Source organism: Leiobunum rupestre, chromosome 7 (assembly GCF_980474605.1).
Source record: "Leiobunum rupestre chromosome 7, qqLeiRupe1.1.hap1, whole genome shotgun sequence".
Classification (NCBI taxonomy): domain Eukaryota; kingdom Metazoa; phylum Arthropoda; class Arachnida; order Opiliones; family Sclerosomatidae; genus Leiobunum; species Leiobunum rupestre.
In genome coordinates, this window is record NC_143390.1 from 12,282,149 (window position 1) to 12,306,418 (window position 24,270).

A 24,270-nucleotide genomic window follows, 5' to 3' on the forward strand; every position below is an offset into this window, starting at 1 on the left:
CAAGAATGGACTGACCAACCATAGCCCCCTGTATTAGAGAGTACAGTACTCTAATACAGGGGGCTATGGACCAACACAGACGAAATATTTTCCGTTGTCCTTCCAAAGCAGATCCTCACTTCCCCTGCTAGTCTTTTATTTTATCTAATCCCCTTAAATTGGTTTTAGAGTGCGATTTGAGAAACGGTCACAGCGCGTTTCGTTTCGGTTTTCATCTGATAGACAGGCTTCCGCCACTGCCGACTGATGACGACCATCAGCAAATTGGCTCTAAATAGGCTTTTTCCACTTAAGCTAAAACTCTAAATTAGTGTAATAGTGTTTTCGAGGGGCTAACCACTCTTAGAAATTCTGTACACCGGATTACGCTTAGATTTGCACTGCCAAAGGCAGGGACTTCAAAGATTACGCGTAATCCCATTAGTACAGTCAAAGGTACGGTTCTGTACACCGATTACGCGGAGTGATCACCTTTCGAGTGTTTTAATATTTTTATAGGCTTTAAATATGTTTGAAGGAATCGTTTGGCGGCAGTGGCGCCATCGCGTAACCACAGCGGTTATAGTCTTAAAAACAGAAAAACTAGAATCCTGCGCTCCTGATTAAAGGTTCACAGAATCATTTGAAAAATTAGGGCCAAATTTCAGGTAGATCCTCCTTTTCCGTCACGTGATTAAATAGCTCTATCAAAAAATTTCCTGGGAGTAGCTGAGCTTATAGAGATGTGACACTCCACCGAAAAATCAAGAAAAATTCTAGCATGAGCGACTTTCTGTGGCCGAGAGGAAGTGAGCGTTTCGAAGATAGGATATTAGACGAAAATATTTTAAATGCGTTTTCATCTCCAAAATAATTGTTTAATTCGAATTCCTTAAAAAAGTTTGACTGAATTTATTTTGCAAACGCGAAACCTCTTTATCCTATGAGCATACGTAACTTAATTTTGTTTCTTTTTAAAACATTTCCCCCCCCCCAAACTTTCAAAAGGAGGGATACATTTTTGGCCTTCGCGCCGAAACAAAATCAACGGCGCCGGGGATTTTTGAAAAATCAAGTTTAATAAACAGTAGACGCTAATTCTAATTTTTAAACATGGCTGTGATACCTGTAATGTTCTTATGTTATTTATAGTAGGAATACTAGCGAATCTGGACGTTATATTCCTTTTAACGCAACATTTTGGGGATCAAATCGAATACCAAATACTGGTTTTCTAGGCACATCAAATGCAAAATCGAATATTTTATAATGAAAAACAATAAATAAAAATATGTAATTATTGTTCTCAATTTTTATACATTTTTACTTAAAGTAATACTGGGACCCCCTTGGAAATCAGCTTTGCTGAAGGGGATATCCCTGTCTGATGTAATAATTCTCAGACAATAAAAAGCCTTTATTGAGCGGAACGAGAGAGCGAAGCGAGTGAGTGGAGCTCTCATTGTCTTGATCTCGATGTTAAAATATTTGTGTGTTCGTCCGTCGCCTTTGGGGGAGGGAAGAACGGGGCCGGCACAAGAGAGGGAAGAGAAAATTTGGCTGTGTGTTCGTCCGACGGCTTTGGAGAAGAACGGGGACGCCGGCCCGGACGGCACAAGATATGAGAAAAAAAATTGGCCCTGAAGGGAGGGGGGGGGGTTGGAATACGGGATCTGGGAGAGGAGAGTAGAGAAAAAATTTGGCGTTGTACCCGAAATACCAAAATTGGATGGATATACCTGCAGAGGATTTTTTTTTAAAAAGGTTTTATTTTGTACATTATTACTAACATTATAAATAATATCTTACAAAACTTCTAATTAAGATCTTAGACATTCTTATTAACCTTATTAAATATGTTGAATATATTAAATGATTATGGTTGCGTGTGTTCCGCTCAGGTTTTTGTGGATAAAACCGGTTCCGGGTTTGAGACGTCCTAGTTATTAATTTGATGTTCTTGGTTTGAAAGTTTGTTACTTTGCTGTTCTAGCCTCTAAGCAGTGGCGTAGCTGAGAACTCAGAGCCCCCCTCCCCGCAAAAATCTCTATGAGGCCCGAATCTCGAGGCCCCCCGCCTCCCCGCACCGCGGGCCCTGCAGACCATCAGCTACGCCACTGCCTCTAAGGTATAGTCCTTTATATTAAATAAAAGATCATTCATAGCCGATTATAGTTTTGTGCTGCTGCGACTGACATATAACTGGTTTGCCTATGGTTTCTCATTATACTGCCAAAGCTGAGAATTTTCTATGAAAAGATCTGGCAGCATTTTTCAACTGGAGGGGGGGTGGGAGCCAGACCATAGAGATAGAAAATAAGTAGAGGCCCAGACAGGGGAAAAAAAGAGCTGCTTTCTGTTATGGAAATTTCATCCCCCTCCGTGCCATGCGTTATAGGGAAGAAGCACGTAGCGCCACCACACCGTTCTGGAGGAACTAGAAATCGTCGCCTGAAAGCAAAATCCACGTAACTATATACGCAAGTCTTAAGAAGTTACGTGGATTTTGCAATGATGTCGTAGAGTCCAGCTGGTTGCCACAAAGGGAGTTTAGTTTCTTAGATGGCCGTTTGTGGCGCCACGTATTTTCTTCCCTACAACGCATAGCTCGTGAAGGGGGATAGCAGCGCGGAACAAACCCTCAGATTTCATTGGGCCTCTACTTATTTTCTATCTCTATGAGCCAGACAGTCAGTGGGGGATATTAAGCGCCTATTCTAAAACCTACTAAGGCTTAATTATCTAGATAATATGTCATCCATGTTTTTTTAATTAGAAAAAAAAAGCATACCAGCCAAAGCCAATGGAAGGGCGCGACGTCATGGCTGCCAAGAGAACTAACAGCTGATGGCCTTCAAACTCAACAATAAGATTCGATCACCTTTGCAAACTAATTGAAGTACCAATTTGGTTCGAATATTCGACTATATAATCATTAAAAACGTATATTTTAAGGTCTATTCGATTATATCGCCAATTTAAATATTTGGTACTCTGTATTTAAAAAAAAAGCATATAGTTGAACACTAAAATAGTTTATTAATATTTGCATTTGGAACACTTAGTGACCAGTAACTTGTAAAGTGGATAACATAAAGAACTGCAAATTAATGGTTGTTATAGCCAAAAGAAAATATATATCACAAGACAAAAATCCAACTCCACAGCGCTAATGTTATTAGCTTCAATAATATAACTTTGCAGGCTGCCACTGATTTTTCAAAATACATTTTCGAAGAAAATAATAACGAGGGGTGAAATACAACATTTCTAAATTAATTCAATCGAGTTTTTAGTAAGTAAATATAATATTTTTACATTTTACGTAGGTTTGATGGGAAAATTTAGTCCACTGAAAACTTCAGCAGTAACTTAATCATTCCAAATGTCACACTTTATTATATAAAAATCAAAAATAGTTAATTTTCAGGTCTTTTTATTAAGAATTCTAACAGCAACGTACGTAAATTTTGTACCTCATATTTTTGAAAAATTAACGTAAAACAATTCAACAATATATTGCAGAACAAATGGGTAGGATTGATGAAAATGAGGCTGTTATTGTTTTGATGGGCATTAAATTTAATAGAAGCGGGCTTGTGAAAAGCATAATCTTCGCCGATTTCCCTCTTTCAGCATTTATAGGTCATTGTGCCTAAATGTAATAACAAATGACATTTCTTGAAATTCCTTAACACGTACATATATTGCCACTATTTTTTTTAGTTCCGCGCAACTTATTCTTTCTTGCCCTTGAGCTTGGCAAACATTTCAAGGCACTTGTTGAAGTTTAACCTAATAGGTAATTTAGTAATCACCTTTTACATCATGTTAATTTACCATACAAAGTTAATTTAATCTGAAATTCTTAGTTTTTACTCTCATATTCCAAACTATTCCAGATATTAATAGGCGTGTAAATGAACAATCAACTGGCATTACCTATTGCCCCACCCAACCAAAATATGAGGAAAATTATACCTTTTTGGCCACTGAGCCTCCTTATCAGTTAATGGCACGTAGACAACCGCCATCAATGATGTCCGTTTCACTGTGCCATCGGCAAGTTTGTCAATCTGATCTAAAGTTTGATTTTGTCCCTCTCCTCCAACTGGTATAATTAGTCGACCACCAGGTTTCAACTGATCTATTAACTAAAGTTGTCAGAAATTTCCAAATTAATTACTATTTGGGCTGAGTTTCAATATGCCTGTACAAACGCTTACGGCTTGGGGTAACTCAGGAGCTGCTGCACCAACGTGTATCGCATCGTAAGGAGCATCATCGGGATGGCCTAATCTGCCATCACCAACTAAAAATTATGGTTTCTATTAATTAATGTTTGCCACAATAACAAGCCATTGTAAAATTAGTAAATACCCATAATTTTTAAGTTTTGGGATTCTAGTAGACTATTATGATGTTTTTGAATGTTTAATATTGAAGAATTCACCAACTCTGGAATATGTTCAATTCCTACAGCTAGACCTTTCTCACCAACCTATCACCAAGTAAGTTAAGACTAGATCAGATTGATACACTTCCCAATGATTCATTAGAGATAATTTTACCATTAGAGCCATACATGTGGTAAGATATCCACTACCAGATCCTACATCTAAAGCTTTGGCTCCCTCGTAGAGATTATCTTTGAGCAACTCCAAAGCATAAGCGTGCTAAGAAACACTTTTGAGACCACAAAAATGGTTATAATATTTTTTTTAATTATGTACCATATGAGGAGCACTTATGGTAACTGCATAGCCTATTCCTTGAGGAGAATCCATATAAGGATTACTGCATGAAAAATCTGCCCTATCGGTGGCAGCCATGACTTGTTCCACTTTGGAACTTGTAACGATGCCATTTTCTGTATTAATTAGAAATTATATTTGAATATTTTTGTTGTAAAGTAACAAGGTAAAAACTAACTTTTCAGGTTTTGTACAAGCTCAAAATTAGTTTTCCCATGAGATCGCCAAGCCATGCCTAGCTGATTGAAATATGTTGCGGAGAACAACAATGAGATAAATTTGGGATTTAGAAGACCGAAAAGTTTTATCATGTGGAGTTTGCACTACATTTAACGAACTGTTTAGTTCTAACGTTATTAACTTTCAAATGTGCGTAGTAAGAAATTTAGTGTACATGGGCCTTGGCCCCGGATAATCGGTGAGAGACTCAATACGGGCCTACTAATTTCAAATAATACTGTTGCAAATACTCCGTCTAGCCAAAACTAATATGTTTTTAAACTATTCAGACGCGAAGTCTATCGCGTTGAATATTCGCAAATCAAGAAAACTAAAGAATATACTAAAAAAATACGAAAAACGTACGAGTAGCAGCAGTGGATCTAAGTTGGCCGTGGTTGGACAAATTGAAATTTGACAGTTCGTTACTTAATTTAATAATAGCAGACGACACAACGCTCAGTGCTACCAGCCAATACAATGAAACATTACCCAAGACAATTTAAAAAAAAATTCCTATAATGGTGCAATTTAGACAGAAAGAATCATATTTAATTACCTAAAATTAGTGCACAATTAAAACGAGACAGTACCATTTTTATTATTGAAATAGGAATGCAAGGGTATCCAGTGCGAGAAAATAATTTAAGAACTTCTTTTTCTGCTTGAATAGCAACAAATTCTTTACTAATTTATGTATTTAATCACTTATTTTCAATCTTACTTTATTAACTGTTAAATCACACGTGAAATCTCATCTAAATACTGACCACTCCATAAGAAGTCAATCTAGAAATTTTATGAGATTTCTAAGTTGAATACATCTTTGGGCATTCTTGGAGTGTGTAATGAGTGTGCAGGTCCAATCAATTTTTTCCTTCAAAATCTTGAGATCTTAAGTTGGCTTGTTGATCTCTATGAGAGAAATTTAAACAGAAAAAAAAGCTACTATAGTTATATAATCATATTTTATTAACTAAACTTAGTACACACTGAAAGAAAGTACAATTTTAAATATTGAAATGGGAAATGCAAGGGTGTCAGACGCGAGAAAATAATTTAAGAAATTCTTTTTCTGCTTGCAATAGCTTGAATAGCAGCGATAGATTCAGCACATGATTTTATGAGATTGCTAAGTTCAATACATCTTTGGGCATTCTTGGAGTGTTTAATGAGTCTGCAGGCCCAATCAATTTTTTCCCTCAAAATTTGCTCTTGAGATGTTAAGCTGGCTTGTTGTTGATCTCCACTTGTATCAGGTGATTCTAGAACTACGTCGTACATATGCACATCTTCATTAATTTTAGTAGAGGTGTTGTAGTTATGATCAGGAGCATCAGCCTCAGCACTAGAGCTAGCCACAGGATCAGTCAAGGAGCTAAGGCAGGTTCGAGATGTTGTTGAAGAGGAGGTTGTTAAGGGTCCTTGGCTTTTGTTCTTGGATATACTTGGTGTAGATTGTGTAGTACCAGTAGTTGGTAATCCAAATTTTCCTACTACATCATCACTTTCATCGCAAGTTGAAGCTTCGGAATTAGCGTGAAATTGTGATTCTAGGGCCTGTCTTCTAGCAGCGGCTTCGCTTAAAGTTGGATCATCTTTAGCACTTTCAGTGCAATCTATTTCAGCACAGGCAACACAATAGAGTGTTCCGTGTTTATCTTGCAGCAAGATTGTGTCGCAAGTATCACATATGGAACTAAGCATTTTGTACCCTTTAAGCAAATACTCTCCCATCAAAGAACTAATTTTGCAAGATCTTTCTCTTTTGGCCAAAATAACTTTAACCTCAGCCTCTGTGGGTAACTCCCACATAGACTCAAGCTCATCCATTGCTGTACTTTCTTCATCTTGGCCTGCGGCGTTTGATTTCGGTTTCATTGAAACTTTATTCTTTCAAATAATTAAAATAACAATTTATGTAAAGAACTCTCTTCTGAAAGATTAGAAGCTATTTCAACTTCCAACTAGGTTTCCTCCGCGGCGGCGTCGGATACAATGGAAATGTAGATACGCGAAATCAGTGGCGCCGTCTATTATCGTTTTATTTTTTTATTTGTGAAGTTGAATATGAAAAGTTGAACACTGAAATAATGGAACTAATTGATGTAAATGAAAAGTTGATTGGAAGTGTAATTGAACAGTTGCGTAATCCTAAGAAGCTTGACAGAGACAAGGGTACGTTTTGTTATGAGAATTCATGCATAGGAAACTTTTTTAAAGTGGGAAATCATATTTGAAAGGTGTTGCTGAGGTTCAGAGGCTCTCTACCAATGTAGATACGCAGACCATAGCTCTGATTAAACAGAGATTATTTGAAGAAATTGAAATTGATGGTTCGACGTGGGAAGCAAAACATGGTTGTCTTTTAGGGTTGAAGATGCTGTACCCTAATCCAACCGGGATTAAATCTACCCTTGAAGGCCCATTTGAGGGGAATGTCATACAGCTTTGTCTCAGTTTACTAAATGATGAAGAAGTTAGAGTTCGTTTGGCAGCTGGTAAATCCCAAACTACGAAACTAATTTTATAAATTATTATATTATATTATATTATATTATTTCTCAAATTGCAGGTGAATTGTTAGGTGTTCTATGTGAAGTATACGGTCCTCTTATCTATGAACAATGCAGTAAATATGTACTTTCCTTAATAAAAGAAAATTTAGAACGAGAAACAACTGATATTCAATTGGATGATTCTGAAAAATTCAGAGATCATATTGGTGGAACCATTATCAGGGTATTTCTCTAAGGAATATTAATGCTTAGATTTGCAGTTTAATGATCTTCTTTTAAAGAGAGGAAGCATTGATAAGAAACAAATATTTCATGACACGGCTGGATGGAAGTGTTTAGAAACGAGCATGAAGTATGGCAATAACCTTTAAAATTACTGAAAACTTGCTGTTAATTCTCGCAATTATTACAGATGTTTGCAGTCCATGATTGATGGCTGCGGTATCAATTTTAGACCTTACATTGACGTGAGCCTTCTCGAACTTCTCTTCAAAGCTATGCGTCATACAAATCGTTTTGTCAGAGAGACCAGTTGCTATGTAATTGGCTCCCTCGTAAGCTGTGGAGGGAACTGCCATGGTGAAGAGTGTGGTAGGTTGGTTTTTAGAATTCGAAAGATGTGCAATATTTGAAGTCTATAGGCTTAATACTCTTCATCAACAGCTATGGAAGGAAATGAAGCCAGTGATGTTGCAAATCCATTCATTGCAGAAAAGTATGGCCACATTGTAGCTGAACGTCTAGCTGTGGGACTGACTGATAATTGGAGCCAAGTGAGATTACGGATAATGTAGCTTATTTTACTGTTTACTGAGAACTTAAATTTATTTAGGTTTTTTATATTTTCTCACAAAAAAGGTACGCCTAGCTGCTTCGGAAGCCACTAGAAAGTTTTTACTCTCTTTCCCTGACAAAAAAGATTTGGAAATATTTTTCCCTAAAATATTGCCACAAATGTGTTTAAATCGGTAAAGAAAGTCAATGATATTGATACTGAATATTCAAAGCGAATTTACTTAAAATTTTATTTATTAAATAATAGCTATTATGTTGCTGACGGTGTTAGAATATACTCCCAAGAAACTTGGAGAAGAATAGCGAAAACAGAAGGACGTGAACTTGTTGAGAAATATATCACCGATGTTGTAAGCATTTCCTCCTTCCATCTGTGTTCAAGAAGTATATTTAAAATTTTGTGAATTTAAGGTCAATTATTACATATCACAAACAACCGCTAATAATCACGCAGTTAGAGAAGCGGCTTGCGCTTGCATTGCGGAGCTGGGCTCTAAGGTACTGAGATTTGAAATGTCTGTAATTTCTCTTTAATTCTAATCTATAAAATTTCAATTAGATCAAACCAGAAGCAGTGAAACCCTTTGTTCCTCAATTATTGAAAACCTTATTAGTTTGTTTCCAAGATGACAGTTGGCCAGTTAGAGATGGTAAGTAGCTAAATTATTAAAGATAATCAAATAGTTTTCAATTTATGAGCTAACATTTCATTTGTAAAAATTATTTAATAGCCGCTTGTCTAGCCTCAGGAAATTTTGTACTTTGTTTTTCAAATGAATCGAGAGGTACGATGAAGCAGTTGTATCCATTATTTATCCTTAACTTGAAGGATTGCATTCCATCTGTACGTCAAGGTGCGGCAGGATCTTTGGCTAATGTTGTTAAAGCTTATGGTATTTATTCAATTTCTTTGTCTATTATTGGTGGATTAGTTGAAGTTATGGGGTTTCTGGTTTTAGGTGACGAAGCTTTGTTAATTTTGGATGATGTGATTAAACAAGGATTAGTAGGTGTTGAAAATCAACCTTGCGAGTCTGGTAAATATGGTGACATGGAAAAAGGACCAGCAACATTCAGTGTCGTAAAAAAGTTGAGAGATAATGACGAGGAGCTGCACACAGATAAACAAGTAATTTTTTTATATAATCTAAATATACTTTATAATTAATCAGATTTAAATTGTTTTTAAACAAATTTATTCTTTTTTAGATGTATTCCTGTGGCTCTCTCGCTCCAAAAATGGGAAGAGGGGGAGGTTGTTCTGATCACCGGTTCAAGAAAGATCCTGAGCCCTGGGAATTTGCTGATGGGTACAAATATGAATAATGGGTTTCGTAATTCAGCAAATTAAACCTTTTATTCTTTTAAAGCTGCCTCCATTTAATCGCAGAATTATCGCAACTTCCCAACATGAGTAAGAAAGTGGAGCAGTATTTACCCACAGTGGCAAAAGCATGCCAAAAAAGACATTATACCCACCATCTATGCTTATTAGAAACCCTTTGTAAAAGGGTGAGTTGAATTAAGATTATTGTGGTTACTTAATAATAATTATATTAATTTTCCATAATCTACTTTAGCTCACCAATATTGCTAAAGGAATTGGAAAAAGAGAATTTAAGCAGTATTTGGAATTATTTTTGGACCCTCTATTCTATAGCCTGGTAATTTCAATTTTTTTTAAAGAAATTGTAAAGTTAGTTAATGGCGAAAATTGATCTGAGATAAGGATCAGATCAAGTTCTCTCCCCATTGTTTAAAGAAGTTTTCCACTAAGTTCTTCAGTTTCACCTTTCGATTAAAACTTATTGAGGTTAACAGTAATAGTTAAAGCAACTGTCGGCTCTATCATTGCCACCAGTATTATAAGGCCATTGTTATTAGAGATGGCAATGAATCTATCCGATTCTTTGAAATAATTACTTTACTGGAGAGCGTGGTGCCATCTATAAATGTCACAAGAAGCAAAAAATCAAAATAGTAAAACGATAACTTCGTCAGAGAAGCATTGTATAGTATTGTAATTAGACAACTTATACTCTACTTAGTGGACTTGAACCTAAATTATATATCCCATATAAAATATATTGTAGGAAATTATTATAATTTAAGTTATTGTCAAAATTACAAAAGAGCCAATCAACGTGAGGGGTACTTTTATGTCCCGCCTCTTGGGTCAAAATGTAGCTTAAGCATCTTGTTTTTATGTCGACGCTAGTGACATCTGTTTAAAACAAGAGCTAATACGCGTCGAACCGACACCTGCTTTGAGTGTGTTGGCTTGCTTGGCATGAACTGATTAAAAGTTGTTGGGTATTAAGCCTAGCCAAGAATTGATCTATTTATATATAGAGAGAATTATGTTTATATTCCGTCGCTTTTTACCTTCGCTCCCGTTGAAGCTCTAGGAAAAGAACCTGGCCCCTCCCCTTTAAATTCAATCAATTCCAGGCGGCGCATTATTGGCTCCCTAAATATTACGTCCTCTTGACGCCATTGACATTCGCGTGAGTGACGCGTTATATAAGAACGCCTCCTTTTACATTTCCTCCCCCCTTTAGTTGATTCCCGTGGTTCATGATGCGTCGCGACTGAAGGAATATATAAAAAAACAAAAGTACCCATTGTTAAAAAATCCCTTATATTTTACTGATTACCTTGGAGATTATTTTCAAACAGGGTAACACGAATTAATGGCTTTAAAAGTCGAATTAATGGCTTTAAAAGTCGCTTGATGACTTAGGCCTAAGGTGGTGCCTCGTGTATTAGCTTAGCTGATTATTATTATCATTATGATAGTCTTATGTTATTATTATAAGATAGATGGTGCTTTTATAATTGCAAATAACATTAAACTTTGACGTACTTAGCATTGGTTTCTAGGTCAAGTTTTTTTTACTCTTGAATTATTTTTTAGAGTTGCGATAATGCGTTAACATCAAGTGCGGCCAGCCAGTGTCTGAATCAACTTTCAATTTTATTGGGAATAAATATTCTAAGAGCCCGAATTCAAGAGTTCAATCCAAATTATGTTCAGCAATTTGATAGCAACACACATATTGCGGCTTTTTAAGACCCAAATTGCATCAAGCATTTCTTTTTCTAATTTTTCCAACAATGGTACTTAAAATCAAATTTCCTAATATCGTACAAAAGTGCTTCCTTTATTGCAAAATAAATCCAACTGGGCTTATAATTTTTGATATCATTTATGTTTGTTTAAACCTTCCCTGAGTTGATAATTAATGCTCAATATTTTTTTTTTTCAATTTAATAATCAAACCATTCTTTCATATACAAACATGTAGAAGGTGAAATTTCACCACCTTCACAACAATCTTTTGCCACCTACAAAAATAAAAATTTATTAATAAAAGACTTAAGTTTTTTTTAAAATTGAGAATGCTAGTTGAAAATTTACTGACAGGGCAAACTCCACATGGCATTCTCATCAAACCACAACTTTCCACTAATGGTTCAATCACTCGATATAAATTGGTGTTCTTTTCACTCATCCCACCTGAGGCTACAATACTCCTCTCAACTTTGCCATCGTAAATTAATGTGTTTAATATAACTTCAATATCTTCCACTGATAACTGAACCTATGAAGAATGTACAGAAGGTTCAAAATACCCTAAACAAATCTAGTTAATACTGCTAGTACAAACTTTACTGATTCCCAAATCGCAGATATATTTCCATACATCATTAGATGACGCGTATGAGGAATTACGGCAAGCTATAGGATCTTTAGCTGCACTTTTGGCAATCTCAAGCTACAAAAAAATCAAATTTAGCGTGAGCCAAATCTTTACACATTTAATAAGGACCAATATTCGGCACCTTTTGTTCCAAAAACCTATAACACTGTTGATTTAAAACTTCAACAAATTCTGATTCAAACTCCTGATCACTATAAAATGATCCACCAGTAACCGATCGGTCAGGTTCTAAGTTGAACAACATATAAACTTTTTTCTTGGAAGCAGATACTGATTTGACTGCTTTAATATATTTTTTGCTTTCCAAGCTCTTGACAACCTTGTTAACTTGCGTCAAAAGCAAGTTGCTCTTTAAACGGATATCTCGAATCCATATTCCCTTGTTTCCCGCTTCTTCAATTATTTTATAAACTATTTTTTCTTCATTATCTGCACCTTTGACATTCCTAAAAATTAATTTGAATATTTTCACACAATTCACAACCAAAAAAGTCACTTCACTACTACTTACTTAGCAGCTTCCGGATCTTTGATTCTGTATAGAATTTGCTTGCCCTGCTTCAGTAAATCTAACTTGCCCTGTTAAAACAAAAATACGGCTAGACAAATTCAGCAATTTTACTATTTCACAATTACATTTTACTTGAGATAAGAGCCTATTTAGAGCTGTTGCTCTTTGACTTGCGTTCGTTTGTGGGAATGTTTTCTGAAATATGGCGTCAGTGACTCCCGAAGGGTTTTCCGAGCAAACTTTAATAATTCTGTTCAATTATCAAAGAATATGCGGTTAATATACCCTCTATGCAAAAGTATTTAGATAAAACAAACGCAATTCTAACTTATTTTCAATGTCTAAGTCATCCAAAGGCTCTTGCTTAACCTGTACTTCCATCTTTCACTTAGCCTAGGGTAAAAAGAAAAGGGAAAATGAGGCCACCAAATCTATTTAGACAAGCTTTTATTTACAAAAGTTTATATATTATATTAGCATGTACATTTGAAAAATAAATCATCAACTAATTCTTCCATTTTATGCTTGAAGACTTTAAAGATTCTAAGGCGTATAAAAACTCTCGGGTATTAGGAGCTAATTCGTGACGATAAACTTCTAGAGCCAGGCGGTCTCTCATGGAAACTAAAGTATCAATTACAATTTGGTGATATTTAAATTTTTTGGCCAAGGTAATTCTCTTTTCCGCCGGTTCTACTAACGCCATGTAACGAGAGATCATAGGGAGTGGAGCATTAGCTTTATGTAACATGATTACAACTTTATCAAAGCCAATAACCGATTTCATTTTGCTTGTTCCTAGCCACGACTTTGAGTGAAACAATTTGTCAATATCTTTCCAAAGCTCCAAACGTGTGAATGCCCTCAATGCGGTCCACACAAATTGTTTTTCCGTTAATTGGTGAACTCTTTTAACAAAAAGGGGGCTAGCAAACTGATTTTCCTCCAAGTAAAAATGATACAAACTGCAATAGTATAGAGTGTCAATTACTGAAGAATTAGGTAAAAAGGTTCTGGGCACGCTTTGAAATATCAAGTTTCTTCCATCTTTATCTGTCATGGCATCCGCATCTTCTATGGGTAACTGGCACTCTAACAACGTGATTTGTTCCTGAACAAATCCAGAAATAAAATCTAACCTAGGGTTGTGGTTTAAATGGGAATTGCGGAATTTTCTCAATTTGTTTAATTTGGTTTCCGGATGAGTGTTCAAAGTGATTGATTTATAAGAAATCATAACCGCATCTTCCGTCCTACCTAGCATTTCTAATATATCATTTAAAGTGGAAAATTCACGGCGAATTTTTAAGTACTTTAGGTAATGATTCAGGGCAATTGGTTTATCTAAAATAAGTTTATGGAACAAGGATGGACTGAGAGTTTGTTGAAGAAATATTAACACAGCCATTATGGCATTGCCATCATACCATCTAATAGCTTCGCTTAACAGTTCTTTCTTTTGGCTAATGCCCTTGAATTGATGAAAATCGTAAGGTTTGCCATTAACAAGGTTTTCGATAGTTTTGGAGGGGATACATGTGTAAGACTTTTCAAGAGAAGCAGTTTCATCAGGAAGAGAAATTATATCCTTGAAGAGAGTATTTTTAGAACAGAAATCAGAATCAAGAAAGACGGTGGGTTTGTTGACCATCTGATAAGAATTAGCCACAGATTTAGCCGAGATTCTCTGCTTTTCAGATTCAATTTTTTCAATATTAACTGGCGCAAGTTCTAAGTGCTCATCATCAAAATCAAAAGACATTCTTCCCTTGGAGAGATTCCAATAATATTCATCAGTTTCCTCAGCCATTGTTAAATATTTATCTATAGAATGATCCAAATAATTAATGAACAGTTATCAGGGCTAAATCTTAAGTGTCTAAGCCTATGTGAAGAACAACCGCCCCCTTCCTCTGGCAAGTTTTAAGTCATTTGAAATTTGAAAGTACATTCGTTTACTTACTTTAATTTTAATGAAGCGTTAACTTGGTTAATGGAAATGATAATTTGACGTTTTTCATGAATATTCCATTAAGTCCATGGAGTTCCAACCAACAGCAGAATGTTAATTAGTCCAAGTTCTCAGTTCTCACAGACTCACACCTTAACCCAACTGTACAGTTCAAGGGATTGTCGTTTTGTCGGGTCGTCATTCGATGAAAGTGACTTTTGGTTTCAGCATGGACTCATTATATTTTCTAAGCCTCAAAGTATTTCGCTAAAACTAAACACTTTTTCTATGATGCCATTTTAAATTATAATGGAAATAAATTTATTTTACTTTAAATTCTATACAATTTTTAATTATAATTTTTTTACTACTAGTTATTTTATTCAACTTATTCTTCCATGTTTTATTGCAATACGAAAACGCGTCAATGTGTTGGTATGGATGGCAAAGTGTGACCTCTATCGGTGAAACGTTTAGTTATGCTTGACAGCAAGCAGTCGTCAGAAATTCGACGTGCTGGATTGGCAGCTATCATTTCACAATTTACACATATTTTCGACCGCACATTTACGAGTAAATAAAACCGCACCAAGTTTATATTACAGTAAAATAAATAACATGAAATCAGTATTCTTAAAAAGGGGTCGCGTAATCAAAATTGGCCTAGTAGTTGTCGGTCTAATTTTAACAGTTGCATTTGTGATGCCAAAACCTAAAGGAAAAGAAGGCTCTTCACAGAAATCTGTTTCGGCAGAGGTAATGAAGTTTAGATCCAAAATAAACATAAGAGTTTAATTAGAATGTCTACTGCCCTAGTATTAACTGAGTTGGGTTTTAGGGGCAAGCTGCTAGAGTTTATCCTAAAAGGATTGGTGCTGTGTTTAAAGACAGTGTTCTCAGTAATTTTGATCCACCAGCCACTGAAACTGTTCGAGAAGGTCCCGGAGAAGGCGGAAAACCTTATTATACAAGGAATGATGAACAAAATGAGGTGTCACAGTCGGAAATGGAATATGGAATCAACATGGTTGCTAGTGAACAGATTGCCATGGATAGATCTATCCCTGATTTTAGATTAAAAGAGTTAGCAAAAACTACAATTTATACAGTCTATCTGTAAAGCCATTAGAAATAAGATAATTTAAACTGATATTTGAAATGGTGGTGGTAGAAAATAAGACTGCTTTACAGCTAGGTATTGTTATAAGCAAGTTACTGTATTCATTTATGGTATCATTGCCAATTCCTAGGTGTAAATATTGGCATTACCCTGAAAATTTGCCAACAACTAGTGTTGTTATTGTTTTCCATAATGAGGGATGGTCAACTCTTCTACGAACGGTTCATAGCGTATTGAATCGATCACCAACTAAATTTTTGAAAGAAGTAGTTTTAATCGATGACTATAGTGATAAAGGTAAAAAAATGTTCGAAAAATACAAGACATAACATTAGTTAATATGGTTTTTTTACTATTTTTTTTAGAGCATTTAAAAGGAGAATTAGATAATTATATTAGGCAGTTTAAAGGAAGAGTCAAGCTGTATCGAAATGAGCAACGGGAAGGTTTAATTCGGTCTAGAACTATAGGGGCTGAAAAATCAGTGGCTGAAGTGGTGTTATTTTTGGATGCCCACTGTGAAGTAAATGTCAATTGGTTGCCTCCATTGTTAACACCTATTTATTTAAATCGGTGAGGACCATTTTCTCTTTAAAATAGTTGGCTTCCATCAATCCTCGTGATTGATTAGTTTTCTGTATTTTTCAGCACCGTAATGACAGTTCCAGTAATTGATGGAATTGATAAATCCAATTTTGAGTTTCGGCCTGTTTATCAAGGTCGCACCCATTTCAGAGGTATATTTGAATGGGGAATGCTATACAAGGAAAATGAACTACCGGCCATAGAAGCGGCGAAACGGAAACATCATAGTGAACCCTACAAGTAAAAATCTAAATAAAAATGCTTATTTTTCTTTCTAAAATACTTTGGTTTTCAGATCCCCAACTCATGCGGGAGGTCTTTTTGCCATTGACAGAGAGTATTTCTTAGAATTAGGAGCTTATGACCCTGGGCTATTGGTGTGGGGAGGCGAAAATTTTGAGTTATCATTTAAAGTACAAATCATGCTATTTATTTTACCTTTTGTGAAAGATATTTGTAGTTAGAAATTTCGTATTTCAGATTTGGCAATGTGGTGGCAGCATAGAATGGGTTCCATGTTCGAGAGTTGGACATATTTACCGAGGTTTTATGCCATATTCATTTGGAAAATTGGCAAAAAAACGTAAAGGACCACTTGTGACAGTTGTAAGTTAATTATACCATATGTAACATAATCACTCATAAGTATGCCATAAAAGAATTTTCGTTAATGAAACCTTGTTCACGGGATAATGACATAAATTACGTCACTTACAACTCCGTGACAAAATACGTGTCATCAACTTTACTGATGGGAAACGGAAGTTAGTGAGAATTCCTCGCGCATTTCTGTCTTTGCCCATGTCAAGTTTACTTCGTGCCTCGCGATCATATGATTTCATTTCCATGGTAACCTTTTCAAAAGCACAAGGATTATAAGCATTTTTGCATCCACTCAATGTATGTTCTGCGTGAAACAAGATCTCATTGAATTTTTTTCAATGGAAATATTATACAGAGGCACACTTATTAGTAATTATGTTACATATGATTATACCTTATGAAAATAGAAGAAAACGGTTATCAGTGGAAGTAAACAATATTTTCTTATTAGTTTCAATAATTGAACTAAATTTCCAATAATTAGACACTTTTCTGATGGGTCTGACATTCTTAAAAATCCTTAGAGAAAAATGATTAGAACTCTTAAAATTAACTTGAAAACTCCAAAATCTGGGTGAAAATCAATTCCTAAATTTTGATATGCATACCTCTATCTAAAAGATATATTATTTATTTCAGTTATAAGTAACTGTTTACATTTTACAATTGTTATATTTTTTTTTTATAGAACTACAAACGAGTAGTCGAAGTATGGATGGATGAATATAAAGAATATTTTTATACTCGGGAACCAATGGCGAGACAATATGACATTGGAGATATATCAGAACAACTAAAGATTAAGGAAAGACTACAGTGCAAAAGTTTCAAATGGTACATGGAAAACGTGGCCTTTGACGTTTTGGACAAATTTCCCTTACTGCCACCCAATGTTCAATGGGGCGAAGTTAGAAGTGTGTTAACTGGCCAGTGTCTTGACCCAATGAGCTCGCAACCACCGTCAGTTGTTTCCGTCACTCACTGCCACAGTACTGGCGGAAATCAAGTCTTCCGTTTAAATGCGGAAGGTCAGCTGGGTGTGGGCGAACGATGTATAGACGGAGACAATTCAGCGATAAAACTAGTCTTTTGCAAGTTAGGGACTGTTAATGGACCTTGGCAATATAATGCGGTAAAATGTTTTTTACAAATTGATGTAATAAATATTTTATATACTAATTGCTTTAACTTGAATAGGACACACGGGCTCTCTATCATAAAACACACAAGCTCTGCATCGAATTAAGTGCAAATGGTGGTCAACAACTCAAACTCAAGACTTGCAACACCACTGTCACAGGACAAAAATGGGTTTTTAGGGAAATTAAAGTTCGGTAACGGACAAATATTTACAATACCTCTCAATTAAAGTGCCTAGACTGGTTCTTGTCCCAGAGTCGAGGGCTTAAATAAAGCACAACAATTAACCCCTTCTGACGCGTTTGTATACTATTGTAACATCTAAATATCATCAGAATAAGGGACTCTCCAACATGTAATTACATGCTCTACTAATAAGTAATTTTATATAAACAATTGGAATAATATAAAAGGGAAAAATTAAGAAAATCAAATTTTATATTCTATATTTTCTTTAATGTTTCTAAACTAAAACAAGTCAGTCAAAGGGGGGGGGGGCAATTGGGAAACCCCTCTTCTGAGGAGGTTTATAAAATTTGGTTTAGACTAAATTACGATACCCAAATATATTCGAAGAATAATATTAAAGTACTCGTGTTTTTCTAATACCTAGATTTATGCCTTGTCTACTGAAGGTTAAATCTAACCATGTGCGAGTCTTGATTATGGGGTTTCGAGTATTTAAATTCGCTTATTGAGTTTCGAGTAGTTTTTTTATTTTTGAGTATTTAAGTTTACCTAAAAATTAGATTTTTGAGTAATCTTTAATAGTTAGGGTTGTCATTCGAGTACTCAAATAGGTAAATTTAATAATTAATTTAAATAATCGATACAATGCATTTCTTCATGGAAAGAATCCCTTCTGTTAAGTTGCTCAGAAGCCATTTAATTTTTTTTCCGAGTTTTCAAATAAGGCTTCTCGAATTTCGAGTCGAGTACTTAAGCAAAATCGAGTACTCGCACATGGCTAGTAAAATCATTAGAAGATTCTTTTCCAAAATGTTAATCTAAATATTGTCAATTCTCGCATCCTTTAGTTAGTGTATTTTGAAAACGGTTGTTGGTATACTAGGATTTTTAAATTATTTTGAAGCAATAATCATTTAAATATGTCCTTACTACAATTTTTTTTTTTAAATTGGACATTATCATCATGTTTGAATTCCTATTTGCGGGCAAATGGACCTCGTTAGTTTTAAATTTTGGTCTGTGTAAATTATAAGTGTAAATACTAAATAGGTTATTACGTTTCTGGTGTAAGTATTAGGTAAATCATGTTTTATTTTGTTACAAAAAAAGTGGTTTTTTTTAGTGTCTTCTTTGTAAGTCACATTCCATAAATTGCAAATAAACCGTGGTTGAAGCAATTTGTTATTAGCGCAAATTTATTAAAGATTTGGTTCTATCTCTAACGTACAGTTGATACCTAAAAAAAAAATTTATTTAAAAATTTCTCATGTCTAATTGTAATGCAAAATTTATCTTACAATATCATCTATTTTCAGAATACTCCTAACAGTTTCCGATGCAAGACTGATAGCGCTTGTGCTAACTAATAATGGTTGAATGACATTTTCCTCCAAAATATTTGTTACAGCGCCCTATGTAACGCAATATTTTAAACTTGTGTTTTGTTATTATTTTGCCATAATTTTTACCTTTCTAACATTGATCCCAGATGTTTTTTCACCTTGGGCATGTCTATTACGTAATTCGGTCACAGTTGAAATGGGATTTAGTCCAGCATTCTCAGCCAATGTAGATGGGATAACTTCTAGAGCTTCGGCAAAGCCTCGGAAACAGTAAGCTTCCATTCCAGTTAAAGTTCTGGAGTATTCAGATAGCCGAAGTGAAAGTTCAATCTCAGGAGCTCCTCCTCCAGCAATAAGTGCCCTGTTTGGGATAAGAGTAATTTTCGACTAACTTCTAAAAAATTTAATTTGAGCTCTATTTCAAAGTGACCTTTTCTTGACCAAACATCTTATGACGCAAAGGGCATCGTGCAAAGAACGATCAGCCTCTTCTAAGACCAACTTGTTTGACCCTCTGAGCAAGATTGTAATAGTTTTCCCAGGATTAGCCACACCCGTAACCTTTACATATTTCTTAGCAGAAGTGTGAAGTTCTTCAACTAATTCGGCGCTGCCTAAAGCTTCTGGGACAAAATGATCGAGACTGGCAATTGGACGACAATTTAAACTCTGAAGAAAAGTATCATTAGTTAATTATCTTGGTTCTTTCAACATGAGTAATTCTATAACTAATTGTAGTTCATACTTTGCAAACAAATTCAATATCCTCCCTTTCAATATCTTTCACAACCAGAATCTTCATTTTAGCCAAAAAGTGAATAGCTAAGTCGTTAACCGCATCCCTCAATATAGATTTTTGGATCAAGAGTACGTTGCAACCAGCTTTTTTCACTTGTTTAACGATATTTAAGATGTAAGCTCTCTCTTCTCTTAACACTCTGTCCATTTGAGTGTAATCTGAGATCATTAACTGATTGTCCATCTTTAATAGAAAAAGGGTCATAAGCTAAGGTTTTATAACTCAAAAACGAACTAAATTACATCAGTTTTAGGTGGAGAAATGCAGAATTGAATAAGACCAATTTTTGCTTTTTCAATTTTAGTTGGCCCACCACTGCCTGCAGTTTTCTGAGCAAATACAAGACCCTCAACTAATTCAGCATCTTCTACTGTCCCTCTAAAATTAAAAGCAATTTTTTTTTTAATTTTTAAGGATTAAACATATAAAAGAATATAAATATCCCACCCCAGTTGTTTGATGATTTTGATATCTCTTAGGTCAACATTTGTGTCTTTAGCAGGATCAATGACTTTCATGATAGCATCAACAGCCATTGGAGCCAAGAGAGGAGAATGTTGACTGACCACTTTTGAATTTAAAGCAGTGCTAGCACTTTTCAGAAGAGAGTCACGGTCATTTAAGTCAACTGGTACCGCTAATTCATTCAAAATCTCTAAAGATTTAACTGCTGCTTTTTGAAAAGACTCCGAGATGGTTGTTGGGTGAATGCCTAAACTCCAATAGTCAATTAAGTTATTTCCAAATCCATACATTTAAACGCAAAATACTACACCTTTTGACAACAATTTAGATGCTGCGTCCAATAAACTTCCGGCAATTACAACTACCGATGTTGTACCATCTCCAGCTTCAATGTCTTGGGCTTTTGACAGTTCAACCAACTAATCGATGAATTTTGGAAAATGTCAGCTTTATAAGCGTTTCGTGACAAGTACAACAAACCAACCATTTTTGCTGAAGGATGCAAAACTTGCATTTCCTTCAATATAGTCGCACCATCATTCGTAATGGTTACATCTCCATTTCCCGCTTGAATCTAATGAAATGCCAAATTAAAATATATGTTTTGATAATTTCAAACTTTTAAATAATTTTGAACCATTTTGTCCATTCCGCGAGGTCCTAAACTGGTACGGATGGCATCTGCGACAGCTAAATGGGGAATTAACGACGTTTAAATTTTTATCCATATATGGATGGGTGTTGGCGGTTCATGATTAAAAAGCGTGGGATCACAATGACAAGCCTCGGCTTCTCATTATGATAATTTTACCTTTCGCTGCGGTGATATTACTCTCTCTTATTTGAGTTGGTTTATCTTTATCATGGTATCCTGCATTCTTAGCATTTCCACCACCTGAACTTACTGCCTTTCCGATCATTTTAGAACTATTATTTATAATTTAAAGAGCAGAGTGACTGAAAACGTGACTAACGACAAACTCACAAAAGCATAGAGATAGAAAAGAAATAGAGGGAAGATTACCGCGTTAAGGCACCCCTGGTTTTGACCGGGAAAATTCATCCCCCCCCCCACGCATGTATGAAAGCGGAGATGGGCAGAATTTGCAACGCCATCTATCCTTCCTTTGTAAGAAAACGCAATGAAACTCCACAGTTATGGATGCAAACTAGAGTGACACTAGTGTTTAAAAAGCAAGGAAAAGATCCAATGGATCTGGAATCATATCGACCGATCGCAGTTACGTCTATAATGTACAAGCTATATGCAATGATGATTAAGGAAAGACTCTCACACTACATTGAAACTGCAGGAATACTCAGTGAGCAGCAAGGGGGCTTCCGTCCACGACGGAGAATAGCAGATCACATTTTTACTCTAACACAGCTGATTGAATTGACCATGGCAAAGGGACTGCACCTATTAGCATCCTTCCTAGACATAAAAAAAGCTTATGACAGTGTGAATAGACAAAAGTTGTGAAAGACAATGAAAGATAAACAAATACCAATGGACATAATTCAAAGTGTTACTGCTTTATATACTAAATGTGAATACTCTTACAATTTAGAGTCCTTTACAACAGACTTTATCCCAACTACAATTGGCCTGAGGCAGGGCTGCCGTCTGTCGCCTACGCTTTTCATTATATATATTGACGACTTGGCAGAGGAGTTGGAAGCCTCGGGATTTGGAGCCACACTCAAGGGAAATCAATCGGAAGAAATTAGGATAGCGTGCTTATTATATGCGGACGATGTAGTTGTCCTAGCCAACACTGCCGGACATATGCAATCACTTCTAGATATATGTTACAGTTTTGCTGGAAGAAGTGACCTCAACTTCAGTGTACCTAAGTGCCAGCAGATGGCCTTTCCAGCCAGTACAGAGGACGATTTCTACCTTCAAGGGTTGAAACTACAACGGGTTTCAAAATGTAAATACCTGGGAGTGACGTTCACATCAAATAGGGCATACTTAAAGGACATGGAGACAATGGTGATATCTAGATGCAACAAGCTGAGATGGGCCGTTCGTAGTCTGGCCTCAGGTTCCTATAATAAATACTCAGTTGGAAGGCTTCTATGGAAAGTTGTGGCAGTACCAGCGGTTACGTACTTAAATGAAGTATTAGTCCTATCTAAAAAGGTGATCGATGCCACTGAGAGTATCCAAAGGAACGTTGGGATAACAATGCTGAATGCAGGCCCTTTCGCTGCCAGTAGTGCCGTGCAAGGGGAAATGGGTTGGTCACAAATGAAAACGCGAGAAGCACGAAGTAAAATCTGTTTCTTGGGAAGATTGAAATTCCTACCACAAACCAGGTTGGCAAAGAAAGTATACGACTATATAATAATGGAAGGTATGTCAACGGAATGGACCAGACGTATTTCTCAATTGGATCGTGCCTATAGTATTGGAACAAAAAGAGGATAATTCACAAATGAAAAAGACTGGGAAACAGTAGTTAAACAGGACATTAATCAATCCGCTCTACATCTGTGGAGGGCGTCTATGAACAATAAATCTAGTCTGCAGATCTATAAAACCAAAGCAAAACCGGAAAAGGAACCCTTTTATGACGGATCCTGGGCAAAAGGCCTTTTGTTTCAAGCCCGAAGCGGATCAGTACTAACAGGGGTTAGACAGAACCAGATTATGAATATAAACCCTAGATGTCTTCTCTGTGGAGAAGCGGTGGAGGACCTCCATCACCTCCTGATGGTGTGCCCGGGAACAGCAGCAGAGGACACAGCGACTTGGAGAGAGGAAAACCAAAACATTCCATTGGAGGAAATTCTGGGTTTAACATCCCAGAATTGGAGCCCGGAGATTATCCAGAGTATACTTGTGAAATGGACAAAAGAAAAGTGTAAAATAAGGGCTCAAATGCAAATCTAATGTAAAATGGAAAACGACCCCTTAAGCAGTTTCAAAGCAATATGTGTGATGTGTAGATCCCTAGTGAAATAAGGGTCAAACGTAAAAATGCTAAATATTTCCTAAATAGTGTAAAAGCAATGTTAGTGATATGTGAAATCTTGGTAAAATATGAGTTTGGAATTTAAACAAATTTTAAATTGATAAGTAAGGTTTGCTGATATGTAAGCGTAGAGGGCCCGAATGTAAATTAAACTTGAAAAAGGTAAAATGCCCCTTTAAGTATTGTAAATGATTATTATTGCTTAAAATATATATATATATATATATAAATAAGTTAAAAAGTAAAATGGTTCCTAAATAGTCTAAAAGCAATGATGGTGATATGTGAACTCTAGCAAAATAATGACTCGCAATATAAACAATATAAAATATAAAAGCAAGAATGGTGATGATGTCAGCATAATGGCTCAATGACAGTTTTATGAGCAATTTTTGTAAATCTTTCAATTTCTGTATTTTCTCTCAGACTATTTTATGTATTTTTTTACCTGCTGTGCTCCGAGAGGAGCCGCCCTGATACAAAAGGGTGTATTCTATATACGGCCAAAAATAAAACCTTTAAACCTTTGTTTATATCAAATGACAGTTGATTTTCAAAAAGGAATAATGTATTTCATTTCACCGCGCGT

At 35.6% G+C, this 24,270-nt stretch overlaps 8 protein-coding genes across 13 annotated transcripts; 3 read left to right on the forward strand and 5 right to left on the reverse strand.

Moving 5' to 3' along the window:
* Positions 1-3,036: 3,036 nt before the first annotated feature.
* Pcmt (Protein-L-isoaspartate (D-aspartate) O-methyltransferase) lies at positions 3,037-5,359 on the reverse strand. 5 transcript variants are annotated; one of them, XM_090153266.1, is made up of 8 exons: positions 5,319-5,359; positions 4,912-4,972; positions 4,713-4,849; positions 4,551-4,655; positions 4,360-4,480; positions 4,206-4,291; positions 3,961-4,133; positions 3,647-3,774 (listed from the first exon to the last, which is right to left on the reverse strand). In XM_090153266.1, the coding sequence occupies exons 2-8, from the start codon at positions 4,964-4,966 to the stop codon at positions 3,717-3,719; spliced, it is 735 nt and encodes a 244-aa protein (XP_090009392.1). In that variant the 5' UTR covers positions 4,967-4,972; positions 5,319-5,359; the 3' UTR covers positions 3,647-3,716. The 5 variants fall into 5 exon arrangements, with proteins under 5 accessions (XP_090009391.1, XP_090009390.1, XP_090009392.1 ...); XM_090153267.1 differs by having other exon boundaries at positions 4,912-4,968; positions 5,319-5,358; XM_090153265.1 differs by lacking the exons at positions 3,647-3,774; positions 5,319-5,359 and adding an exon at positions 3,037-3,638 and having other exon boundaries at positions 4,912-5,044.
* Positions 5,360-5,888: 529 nt separating this feature from the next.
* Positions 5,889-6,952, reverse strand: LOC149934466 (uncharacterized). The gene has a single exon (XM_090154843.1). It carries the CDS (start codon positions 6,831-6,833, stop codon positions 6,012-6,014), a length of 822 nt encoding a protein of 273 aa, XP_090010969.1. The 5' UTR covers positions 6,834-6,952; the 3' UTR covers positions 5,889-6,011.
* Positions 6,953-6,995: 43 nt separating this feature from the next.
* LOC149934467 (uncharacterized) lies at positions 6,996-11,545 on the forward strand. The gene is made up of 16 exons (XM_090154839.1): positions 6,996-7,130; positions 7,196-7,453; positions 7,528-7,694; positions 7,753-7,823; positions 7,884-8,062; positions 8,135-8,244; positions 8,330-8,439; positions 8,514-8,616; positions 8,678-8,764; positions 8,826-8,916; positions 8,998-9,159; positions 9,226-9,395; positions 9,476-9,576; positions 9,637-9,778; positions 9,847-9,930; positions 11,184-11,545. The coding sequence occupies exons 1-16, from the start codon at positions 7,046-7,048 to the stop codon at positions 11,337-11,339; spliced, it is 2,076 nt and encodes a 691-aa protein (XP_090010965.1). The 5' UTR covers positions 6,996-7,045; the 3' UTR covers positions 11,340-11,545.
* On the reverse strand, positions 11,421-14,555 carry Polr3F (RNA polymerase III subunit F). Of its 2 annotated transcripts, none has more exons than XM_090154842.1 (8): positions 14,466-14,555; positions 12,831-12,895; positions 12,635-12,752; positions 12,503-12,570; positions 12,113-12,437; positions 11,938-12,045; positions 11,692-11,871; positions 11,421-11,614 (listed from the first exon to the last, which is right to left on the reverse strand). In XM_090154842.1, exons 2-8 carry the CDS (start codon positions 12,881-12,883, stop codon positions 11,537-11,539), a joined length of 930 nt encoding a protein of 309 aa, XP_090010968.1. In that variant the 5' UTR covers positions 12,884-12,895; positions 14,466-14,555; the 3' UTR covers positions 11,421-11,536. The 2 variants fall into 2 exon arrangements, with proteins under 2 accessions (XP_090010968.1, XP_090010967.1); XM_090154841.1 differs by lacking the exon at positions 14,466-14,555 and adding an exon at positions 13,930-14,037.
* Positions 12,933-14,552, reverse strand: Vps16B (Vacuolar protein sorting 16B). The gene is made up of 2 exons (XM_090154840.1): positions 14,466-14,552; positions 12,933-14,326 (listed from the first exon to the last, which is right to left on the reverse strand). The coding sequence occupies exon 2, from the start codon at positions 14,310-14,312 to the stop codon at positions 13,008-13,010; it is 1,305 nt and encodes a 434-aa protein (XP_090010966.1). The 5' UTR covers positions 14,313-14,326; positions 14,466-14,552; the 3' UTR covers positions 12,933-13,007.
* Positions 14,556-14,963: 408 nt separating the features above from the next.
* Positions 14,964-19,196, forward strand: LOC149934470 (N-acetylgalactosaminyltransferase 7-like). Its single transcript, XM_090180561.1, has 9 exons — positions 14,964-15,209; positions 15,292-15,536; positions 15,704-15,870; positions 15,939-16,146; positions 16,222-16,398; positions 16,454-16,571; positions 16,639-16,764; positions 17,450-17,893; positions 17,959-19,196. Exons 1-9 carry the CDS (start codon positions 15,072-15,074, stop codon positions 18,097-18,099), a joined length of 1,764 nt encoding a protein of 587 aa, XP_090036687.1. The 5' UTR covers positions 14,964-15,071; the 3' UTR covers positions 18,100-19,196.
* Positions 19,163-21,694, reverse strand: CCT4 (chaperonin containing TCP1 subunit 4). The gene is made up of 11 exons (XM_090180562.1): positions 21,509-21,694; positions 21,335-21,387; positions 21,182-21,271; positions 21,008-21,116; positions 20,680-20,944; positions 20,475-20,610; positions 20,179-20,415; positions 19,864-20,102; positions 19,560-19,794; positions 19,389-19,502; positions 19,163-19,327 (listed from the first exon to the last, which is right to left on the reverse strand). The coding sequence occupies exons 1-11, from the start codon at positions 21,615-21,617 to the stop codon at positions 19,310-19,312; spliced, it is 1,605 nt and encodes a 534-aa protein (XP_090036688.1). The 5' UTR covers positions 21,618-21,694; the 3' UTR covers positions 19,163-19,309.
* Positions 21,695-22,186: 492 nt separating this feature from the next.
* On the forward strand, positions 22,187-23,134 carry LOC149934472 (uncharacterized). The gene has a single exon (XM_090153459.1). The coding sequence runs from the start codon at positions 22,187-22,189 to the stop codon at positions 23,132-23,134; it is 948 nt and encodes a 315-aa protein (XP_090009585.1).
* Positions 23,135-24,270: the final 1,136 nt, after the last annotated feature.

Coding starts and splice junctions, on each gene's coding strand:
- Pcmt (XM_090153263.1), bottom strand. CDS start 5,044: ATGATAAAACTTTTCGGTCTTCTAAATCCCAAATTTATCTCATTGTTG. Junction 4,292..4,359: donor CCAAAACTTAAAAATTATGG/GTATTTACTAAT, acceptor CATAATTTTTAG/TTGGTGATGGCAGATTAGGC. Junction 3,775..3,960: donor GAGGCTCAGTGGCCAAAAAG/GTATAATTTTCC, acceptor ATTACCTATTAG/GTTAAACTTCAACAAGTGCC.
- LOC149934466 (XM_090154843.1), bottom strand. CDS start 6,833: ATGAAACCGAAATCAAACGCCGCAGGCCAAGATGAAGAAAGTACAGCA.
- LOC149934467 (XM_090154839.1), top strand. CDS start 7,046: ATGGAACTAATTGATGTAAATGAAAAGTTGATTGGAAGTGTAATTGAA. Junction 9,160..9,225: donor TAATGTTGTTAAAGCTTATG/GTATTTATTCAA, acceptor TTCTGGTTTTAG/GTGACGAAGCTTTGTTAATT. Junction 9,931..11,183: donor ACCCTCTATTCTATAGCCTG/GTAATTTCAATT, acceptor ATTATTTTTTAG/AGTTGCGATAATGCGTTAAC.
- Polr3F (XM_090154842.1), bottom strand. CDS start 12,883: ATGGAAGTACAGGTTAAGCAAGAGCCTTTGGATGACTTAGACATTGAA. Junction 12,438..12,502: donor AAAGATCCGGAAGCTGCTAA/GTAAGTAGTAGT, acceptor ATTAATTTTTAG/GAATGTCAAAGGTGCAGATA. Junction 12,046..12,112: donor ATAGGTTTTTGGAACAAAAG/GTGCCGAATATT, acceptor ATTTTTTTGTAG/CTTGAGATTGCCAAAAGTGC.
- Vps16B (XM_090154840.1), bottom strand. CDS start 14,312: ATGGCTGAGGAAACTGATGAATATTATTGGAATCTCTCCAAGGGAAGA.
- LOC149934470 (XM_090180561.1), top strand. CDS start 15,072: ATGAAATCAGTATTCTTAAAAAGGGGTCGCGTAATCAAAATTGGCCTA. Junction 15,871..15,938: donor CGATGACTATAGTGATAAAG/GTAAAAAAATGT, acceptor TATTTTTTTTAG/AGCATTTAAAAGGAGAATTA. Junction 16,765..17,449: donor AAGGACCACTTGTGACAGTT/GTAAGTTAATTA, acceptor TTTTTTTTATAG/AACTACAAACGAGTAGTCGA.
- CCT4 (XM_090180562.1), bottom strand. CDS start 21,617: ATGATCGGAAAGGCAGTAAGTTCAGGTGGTGGAAATGCTAAGAATGCA. Junction 20,945..21,007: donor ATCTAAATTGTTGTCAAAAG/GTGTAGTATTTT, acceptor ATTGGAGTTTAG/GCATTCACCCAACAACCATC. Junction 19,503..19,559: donor CTGGGATCAATGTTAGAAAG/GTAAAAATTATG, acceptor TGCGTTACATAG/GGCGCTGTAACAAATATTTT.
- LOC149934472 (XM_090153459.1), top strand. CDS start 22,187: ATGAAAGATAAACAAATACCAATGGACATAATTCAAAGTGTTACTGCT.